The following is a 10,000-nucleotide window of genomic DNA, read 5'->3' on the forward strand; positions in this document are numbered from 1 at the left end:
AGGTTCCTAAGGAAATTGAAGAATAACGGTGTCATTGAAAACGGAACTTTCCAACCTCTATACTGCTCGGGATCTAGGCCAGGAATTATGTACGGACTGCCAAAGGTTCATAAAAATAATTGTCCTTTAAGACCTATTTTGTCTGCTTGTGGGACGCACAATTATAATATAGCTAAATTTTTGGTTCCGGTAATAGCCCCAATAACAGTGAATGAATATACAGTGGAGGATTCTTTTTCATTTGGTAAAGAAATTTCAAACTTAAACTTGGGAAAATGTACAATGGCAAGCTTTGACGTGGAGTCTCTTTCCACTAAAATTCCTTTGACTGAGACAATAGATATCTGCGTGGAAGGACTGTTTGGAGACGAAGAACAAGTGAAGGGCTTTACAAGAAAGGAGACGAAGGAACTGTTGGGATTGTCTGCTAAGGATTGTTTGTTTTTATTTATTAAAAAGTTATATGTACAGGTTGATGGTTGTGCTATGGGTAGCCCTATGGGACCTAGTCTCGCAAATGCCTTCCTTGCCTATTATGAAAACATCTGGTTAAATGAATGCCCTACTGATTTTAAACCTCTTTTTTTATAGACGGTATGTCAACGACACGTTTTTATTATTTCGTAGCCCAAGTCATGTCCAATTGTTTTTAAACTATTTGAATTCCAAACACCTAAATATAAATTTTAATAGTGAAGTGGAAATGGATGGTAACATATCTTTCCTTGTCATCAAAATTCATAAATTTGGTACTGGGTTTAACACATCTGTCTACAGGAAACCAACGTTCACAGGCTTATGCACTAAATTCTCCTCTTTTATTCCTATACAATACAAGAGAAATCTTATCTGTTCTCTCACTTATAGAGCGTATAACCTTTGCTCTAATTACCTCAACATTCATAAGGAACTGACGTATATTAAAAAACTACTTTATAACAATGGATTCCCGTATAATTTTACTGATACTTATATAGGGAAAACACTAAGCAAACTCACGCTACCACCTTGTGAAAGGAAACTAATTGCTCCTCGGAAAAATATCTTCTTTTCTATTCCATATCTGGGGTCCCACAGTTTTAAAATACGAAATCATTGCAGTAGAATTGTGCGTGAATTTTATCCTCAGGTATCATTGAAGATCGTGTTTTCCCCCTCAAATGCTATGAGCAAATTTTTCAAATTTAAAGACCGGGTCTCAGATGATCTTTGTTCGGGTGTCTTCTACAAATATAAGTGTGATCGCTGTAATGTATCGTATATTGGAAAAAGTGAAAGACATTATCGTGCAAGATTATCTGAGCACTTCGGTCGTTCACCTAGAACGGGTAATTATATGGCAAAACCACCCCATTCAGCCATCAGAGACCATTCCGTAAGTGAGGACCACCCAATATCCAAGGGGAATTTTTCCATCTTAGCCACTTCGCAAAGTAACCTCGACTTCGTAATAATGGAGGCAATATTCCAGCACAAACTGAAACCATACCTGGGCCGGGCAACGTATGAATTAAATTGTGTTTAATTTTATTTCATGCGAGTTTATAGCGCTGGCGTTTTGATCTTTTATTTTGTATTTAGATTGATTTTATAGTTTTATGTTAATTTCTTATTTTATTTCATAAAGTTTTTGTATGTTAATTTAAAATTTTCTGTTTTAAATATTCATCATACTATGTTTTAACTTATACAATGTATCCTATTTTAGTCTCTGATGATGGAAATAGATTTTCCGAAAGCTAAGCAATAAAGATGTTTATCATAACCCTGGTACTATTATTCATATTGAAACTCCGCTTTCCACGGAATAAATCAATAGCTGATATATATATATATATATATATATATATATATATATATATATATATATATATATATATATATATATATATATACATATATATATATAAATATATATATATATATATATATAGAGAGAGAGAGAGAGAGAGAGAGAGAGAGAGAGAGAGAGAGAGAGAGAGAGAGAGAGAGCCAATGAAACATAAGTGATATAAAGAACAAATTCCAATGTAGGAATGAATATTATATACCTTACGGTACGTTTCTTCGAAATTTGCATATAAGGTTTTTTGGGTCGGCTATTTTCTCCTCCTTGCTTGTTATTTGAAAACTATTTTTCTTTTGATTGGTAGACATTAAGTTCTAGTTTGAATATAAAAAGAAAAATTATCTTTAATTTTTTTTTCTTTATAGTTTTGCATCACAAAAGGATTAGGAAGGTGGGAAGTAGAGGAAGGCAACGAATTGCTTGCAGTTTCCTCAACCAGAACCTGAACAACTTAAAAGATAATAAATAAACATCATTTAATTCACGAATAATAATAATAATAATAATAATAATAATAATAATAATAATAATAATAATAATAATAATAATAATAATAATAATAATAATAATAATAATAATAATACTTGGTCATCAGTCAAAGATAATTTTGGAATAAATTCAATCCATGAAAATCTGGATTGCTGAAGATTCAATGTAACATTTATGACATGAGTGGAATTATTTTATGACAACTGTAACACAAATATACCTTACAGTTGGCAATTGCTGAATAATATCAGCGTTCATATCATCAAATTCTAAGTATATGACACCATGCACACATATCAAAGAATGGTAATCATACAATGTCACGGAAAATTTCATAGTAAAATAATCAATTCTCCCATAGGTAAATAATTTTATTACAATTCACAGTGAACTTCTATGTAATGAACTGTCATGAATTTATATACAAATCACTTGCTTTTTCTGCCACCACATTATACATACAGTGTATAACTATATGTAAAAGTAAATGAGATGTATATCTGAATTTTTTTTTTTTACGTATAATTTAAAATTTGCTACCCATTAATCAACCTTAATTGATGATCCTATTATTAATACAAAATCTTATTTAAAGTATCATTGAGATATCTTACTGCTATTATAGTTTATCACTACTCAATTAAAATGAAATAAAAATTACAAATGCTCAACTCAAGGATTTACAGCAAAGAGAGTGTTTATTTACTCGAGACTTGAATGGTTGAGTTAAACTAATCACGTCCCATTCTCTTCCACAGATTCCAATCGCTTCCAGTCGATGTTCCGGCCTTGTCATGTTCATAACATCCCTAAGCACACAATCATCACATATAAACAAAGACAAATAACGGTGAGTAGTTTTTGCACTTTTTTTTTCTCTCATCTAACTAACTTTTAAATAATGCATTGTTAGTAAATGACCTTTTGATGTCACATTTATCTTAGGTATGCAAAAGTACAAACATTTATCCTTCACTCTTCTGAATTCGTGATAGTATGAAAAAACGATCACATGATTAACAATCATTTAATTATTTAATATATAGAGCGTGATACAGACTATTTTGTATAATATCCTATTCCCTTTTAGCACTTACAAAATACTCACATTCAGTAAAAAAAAAAAAAAAAAATAGGGGATCTACAGCAATATTTCAAAGCAACATCTCAAAAAGGTAAAATATGCAGAAAAAACTTGCGATGAAAGAATAAGTCAGCAATAGGAAGATAAACAAATTACTGTAATTTTTGCGGCGTATATAATTATCATTGGTAAAAATACTGAGAACTATAATGATAACACTCCTTAAAAAAAGGCCTTGTTAAGTTGAAAAACCCTAATTCCAAGATATCTTTTGAGTTTCCTTAATGCTCTTCATCCAGTTGATTGCTTCCACATTTGACGAAGAAGCATTATCATAGTTTTCATATATTTTTTTTTTTTTTTTTTTTTTTTTTTTTTTTGTAACGGTTAACACTTATCATGAACAATCTAAACAGTACCTTTAAAACTATGTACAGTATACAGCAGAACTGGTGATGGCTTTTTTTTTTTTTTTTTTTTTTTTTTTTGGCTCCGGACAAGCGTTGACCTTAAGTTCCCACTCAGTATTAAAACTTATATTTCACTTTATAAACATGTATATGTATGCGACAACGTTGGTCACTTGTTATGGCTATTTTTATCATCGAATAATGTTAGACCATTAGAATAACATTTCATGATAAAATGATAGGCTACCTCAAAACAAAAATCCAATATGTTAGTTTAGCAAGAATCCCTTTGTCAACATGACTCCGTGAGAGTCAATGAGACTAGTCTTTGAGCTGTCTGTCCGGATAGGAGGATACAGGGCGTCTACATGGAGAACAGTTTAAGTAAAACCCTTTAGTTTAATGATAACAATTTATGCATTTGGGGTAGGATTTCAAAGTTATTACCTATTTTTTTGCTTATGTCGTTTTGCGATTAAACAAACGTTAGTTATGTTCATGATATCAAAACTTGCAATAAATTATTGCAAGTCATAGTTTAGACTATAGTCAACGCTACTTACATAATTCTAGTCTCCCAATCGGGTTTTCCAGTTTGAGGCAAAATAATAGAGAAATAAATGAATAAATTCATAAATAAATGAATAAATAAAAGAGCGAGGTGTTGAGCTATTTTCGATATTAAAGATACAATTTATTCTACCTTTTTGTTATTTTACTTTTACTTTACAAACTGAAAACTATGATCCGGTCAGACAAATTCAGCCACACGTGTTATATGCAAATTCTACAGAAAGACAATAACACCGTATCCTAAACTATATTAATAATAATAATGATAATAATAATAATAATAATAATAGTGATGATGATGATAATGGCTCTGGAGTCTAGGCCTATGCTAATGGCTTTATAACTCACCGTTGTCTTCTGCGGTTGTGCAGCAGCGGTGTCTCTCGTCTCCTAGGATGGCTTTTCAATTTTTCTCCTTCATTTAATCGTTTAGCCATGTATAAACACTCAATTCGTTGATGTTATGACGATTGGTTATAGAAAATCTGCTGATATATGCTTGACTAAAGTTACAGTTATTCGGTAGCTGTTGGGTAGCTCTAGCCAAATTTGACAGAGGACTTGCTTGTGAGGGTGCCACCATGACACTGCCAATTAATGTCCGATTGTCCGGTTAGACCCCGCCACTGCTAAGTTTCCGATACCTTCTTAACGTTAAATACATAACTATGGTGGCTACAAAATCAGGCTCATTACGTATTATTTTTTTTTTATCATGATTACAGATTATTGTGGTCAATTTTTTTCCCATAATGATCTAGTTATTACTTTAATAACAAATATAGCACAAATTCTTTAAAATCATGCTTAATGAACTGTATCTTTTATCAAGCAAAGTTTCAAAATGCTTCGACCCGGGAACCTAGTCTCATTAGAAATATGAAGAATGTTATTTACAAGTTACCAGTTAGTGACTTTCGAACGAAAATTACTGAATTCGGGTATACCAAGTTTTGCTGCATACTGTATAAATAGAAAGTACTGTAATTGAAGGAAAGTATATTATACTGTTACCACATCGACAGAGGAAAACTATAAAATGCAATATTTAGCTAAAATGTTATATTCGAAGGAAATACATCTACTGTATATTTATATAAATGAACAAGCTACATCGGGTATGTGGTGAAGACCCTGCATAGCATGATCAAACTTGATAATACTATTACTGTACTTTGCGGAATAATTTTGTTGTAAATCACACTGAAGCGAATTAAGTATGCAGATTTAAAGATAAAGAGAAACTGCATGTGAAAAGGATTCAATGTTAGAGTGAAATATTTAAACCCTTGGTTCACGAATTCAATATAACTATACTGGTGTCTGCCATTCATATACAATGATGATGCGTTCATCTATCCAAATTTACAATATATATATATATATATATATATATATATATATATATATATATATATATATATATATATATATTTTATAGATGTATATATATATTTATATATATATATATATATATATATATATATATATATATATATATATACATATATAAGTACATATATGTATGTATATGCATATATATACACAAACATATATATATATATATATATATATATATATATATATATATATATATATATACATGCATGATTACTTAAATAAACATTATTAAGGTCATGATGTAACTATGAATGACGAGCGTTAGTCCCTACAAGAATTTTGATGTTTATTTTGCTTGTTACTTTTTTTTTCTTTTTTATTTGATATAGTAAAGCTGATTATTAAGCACTATAGGCTACATCCGATATTATTACTTATTTACTCGGGAATTTATAATACACCTACGATCCTCTTTTGTAAATACAATTTAAATACGTGTTCAAATTATCTTAATTTCTTCTTGTGACACCACAGACGATTACACTCGCATAAAAAAGCTTGGATTTGAGAATTGGATTATTTAAATGAAATATTCACGTCTCAAGTGACTTGAAGATAAAACTTGTTTTTACTTTCCAAAAAGCTTAATATATGATAACTGATGCTTCCATTTAGTTGGATTTAAATGTGTTCAATGAAAAAATGAGTTTTTTTTTTTTTTTTTTTTTTTTTTTTTTAAACGGGTTTTTCATTTATTTATCAATGGAGTGTATAATGAACGTTAATAAATAAAGGAAAGGTACACGCCTAGTTTTAAATACTATATACGGTTCGTTGCTGTCCATGAAATAGTTGAATATTTGAAATATTAAAGCAGTTTATTAAGTGAAACTTAAATTGAAGATGAACTGAACTTTTACCCTATCAATCCATATCAATACTCCCCAAAATTCATGTTTAAGGCATCAACCAAAAATACCATGTTGCCAGAATGATAAGTATTTTTTCAAGGATTCCAAAATTTACAGTTAACAAATTAATAGTACTTGCCTCTTGTAATTCAGTCTATGATTACGTGAATACTGAATTAGTGATGGATTAACGTTAACATGCAGCACCCATAGATGTCAAGAAGAAACTCCAGTGTCATTCCATCATAAATGTTATACGTTTTCAATATATCATCAGTTCAGTAGCAGTACGTGACGCTAATTTGAATTACCATGGTACCACATAGTGTATTCCATAAGTCCTTTATTCATTTAATTGTAAAATGGCCTTCCCACCATAGTATTTTTATCTGTATTTTATTACCGACCGCATCATACATGGGTTAGATAAAGACATTATGTTACCACACGTTTTTTTTTTTTTATATATTGATATTTTGTTTGAAGTCTTGCCAGTTGATAGAAATTTCCTAATGTCCATTAAGTAAAACATTAAAACTTTTGAATATCCGAAAAAAATTTAAATTCTTTAAAATGTGAGAATATCCTATAATGGGCATAGCTACATAAGGTCGTGATGTTTAGAATATTGGGAAAAATTATATTATTCATGAATAAGTACTTGGAAATAGTTAAATTTTTGGCATTAAAAAAATATTGGCAATATTTATAGTTCACCTAACTACCAATAATCCTTTCCATATACACATAAACCTATTCAGATACGCGGAATTTAATCTTATGAATTATGAATATAGCTTTAGATACCATCCAAAAATTACAGTCGCCATGTATTTTAGATTAATAATGTAACTGTATATATTACAAATAACAATGGTACACACAAATTTAAGTTATACAAAGGGAGAGAGAGAGAGAGAGAGAGAGAGAGAGAGAGAGAGAGAGAGAGAGAGAGAGAGAGAGAGAGAGAGAGAGAGAGTATTTTCATGAAAAATCTATTCATAAGAAGAAATCTCTAAAGAGGCCCCCGATTACAAGATAATTGGCCATTATACCACAAAAGAAAAAGAAAACTTTGGGTAAATTCTGGCTAGTAAAAATATCCTGAAGGAAAATGCTTACAGGATCAAAACCTCTGAAGAAAATTCCTGTTATGAGGGCAAGAAAGCTTATGCAATGGAACACGAAGCTTCGTATGTAAAAGGTTTTGTTGAAGAATGAATTTGAAAAAGATGAAGCTGTGGTTTCAATGGTGATGCTTTACTTGTCATTAATCTCCAATTATAAAAATTTTTATTTATGTGAAACAACCAATAAATCCTCCTATACGGAAGAAAATTATTCCATTGAATGGAGACGCAAATGGAGATTATGAACTGAAATTGCTATTAAATTCTCGTCCTTCACTAATCAGTTTAAAGAAAGGCAACCAATATCAAATAGCTTTAAAAAGTGTCAACCTAGGACTCATTACTCTTATCTCATTATTAAAATAAAAGGACAAAGTTCAACAGGATCCTGTTTCCACAACGACAAGAAACCATTCTGAAATGCTTAAAGTGAGTAAGGGGCAATCCTACGATTTTGTGGCTTAAGAACAAAATAACGAAATGAATAATAAAATATAATTTTCATTACTTCCTAGTTTCTGCATAGTAAATTAGAGCATTTATCCAGTCCTTTTTATACCTATTTGATATTTATTTTCCTATTCTCCCCATTCCCTCTCTTCTTCCTAAAATCTCTGGGTGCAGCCTTCGCCTGAGTTGGAGTTCCCTCACGGATCAGTTATCAACGGAAGGTGCCAACAACCTGGGCGGTACAAACTACTAGGAGATGCCCTTCTCACCTGTACTAACGCCAGTTGGAAAGGGAAGCTCCCTGTATGCATACAGTCCAACTACTTCACGAATTACTCGGGTAAGAAGAGCCTATTTATTTCAAGTTATAGTTACTTTTTTAAGAAAGTTAGTCTAATAACCCCAACTACTGTTTTTTTTTTCCAGCAGCTGTTGGAACAATAGTTAACGTAACCGATTCATTAATACTTTTCTTCTTAGAGCAGCATAAAAATTTGCATATACATTTATTAGCTTCTATATATGTTTTTTATATTGACAAACTAATGGGATGATGCACTATACGTAATGGAATATTTGTACCAATCACATTAAATGACGATTAACCTAGTTACCTCCTGTTCAACCTGATGAAGATGCCAGTTGAACAAAGAATCGGTGATGCGATTATTATTCCTCTATAAATAATTTTCCTTTGGTAAGGATTAGTCCAAATCAATTCTCCGGGGCTTTGGTGAACTAACTCCTGCGTCAACTACTTTTCATGTCAAAATAAGGCTTTGGAGTGACAAGTATACACACATAAATACACACGCACAGGAGAGAACAAAGAGAGTTTATATATATATATATATATATATATATATATATATATATATATATATATATATATATGTGTGTGTGTGTGTGTGTGTGTGTGTGTGTACAAAAATACATGTATTTCATGTACATACGTCATTGTAAATGAGTATGGCAGAAATAGCTCAAGTAGCACATCGAACTAAGTTACCCTCCTCCCTAAAGAAGTCGTTCGTTCTGAGATCCAATTGGCCTGAATTGAGCAGGCGGTATCCACTTATAACTGCAGAATCCAATCTGTCAGGATTGCAAATCCAGTAAGTAATACGTCTTAGGGGAATGCGTATGTGTAGGTCTGGAGGTCTAATGATAAAAGTTGGTTCCTTTTATGTCTTTTGAGTTTAAAAATAAAATAAAAGACCGACATGAAATTAAAAACGGCGTTATCGTCGTTTCAGTAATAGAATCAGATATATAATAAATTTTTTATGAAGAACATACAATACGATCTTATTTTTCATACTTCAACCAACAAATCCATGTTGCTTATGTTAGCTAAAGAAGTTTGAGAACTCATTCAATCTAATTTTAATCTTGAAGTTTAGCTATCCTTTCATCAACCTGTTACTCACACGCCCCATCCATCTCATGACTGCCCCCCCCCCAACCACTTTTTTTTTTTCTCTCTCTCTCTCTCTCTCTCTCTCTCTCTCTCTCTCTCTCTCTCTCTCTCTCTCTCTCTCTCTCTATCATCCACTAATTTTTTTTTTTATTTTGGAAATAGTTGTCAGATGCATTCACACAGAAATTTACATATATGTAAAATAGACGTATGGCAGAACACATTTATTTATTTATTTATTTATTTTTTTCTTTGTAATAACTAATAACCATATACTGAATCTGGGGATATTGATATCTTTGAGGTTTTAGTATACTACAAGATACCACGTGTCTAGGGTGTT

General features: G+C 31.1%; 1 protein-coding gene across 1 annotated transcript in view; it reads left to right on the forward strand.

The window, feature by feature from the left end:
- Nucleotides 1-10,000, forward strand: part of LOC137653230 (locomotion-related protein Hikaru genki-like) — a 384,986-nt gene that overhangs the window by 338,555 nt on the left and 36,431 nt on the right. The window contains exons 5-6 of the mRNA XM_068386598.1: nt 3,097-3,188; nt 8,412-8,577. Coding sequence (XP_068242699.1) covers nt 3,097-3,188; nt 8,412-8,577 — 258 coding nt within the window. The remainder of the gene's footprint in view (nt 1-3,096; nt 3,189-8,411; nt 8,578-10,000) is intronic.

The sequence above is a fragment of the Palaemon carinicauda genome, chromosome 14 (assembly GCF_036898095.1).
Source record: "Palaemon carinicauda isolate YSFRI2023 chromosome 14, ASM3689809v2, whole genome shotgun sequence".
NCBI lineage: Eukaryota > Metazoa > Arthropoda > Malacostraca > Decapoda > Palaemonidae > Palaemon > Palaemon carinicauda.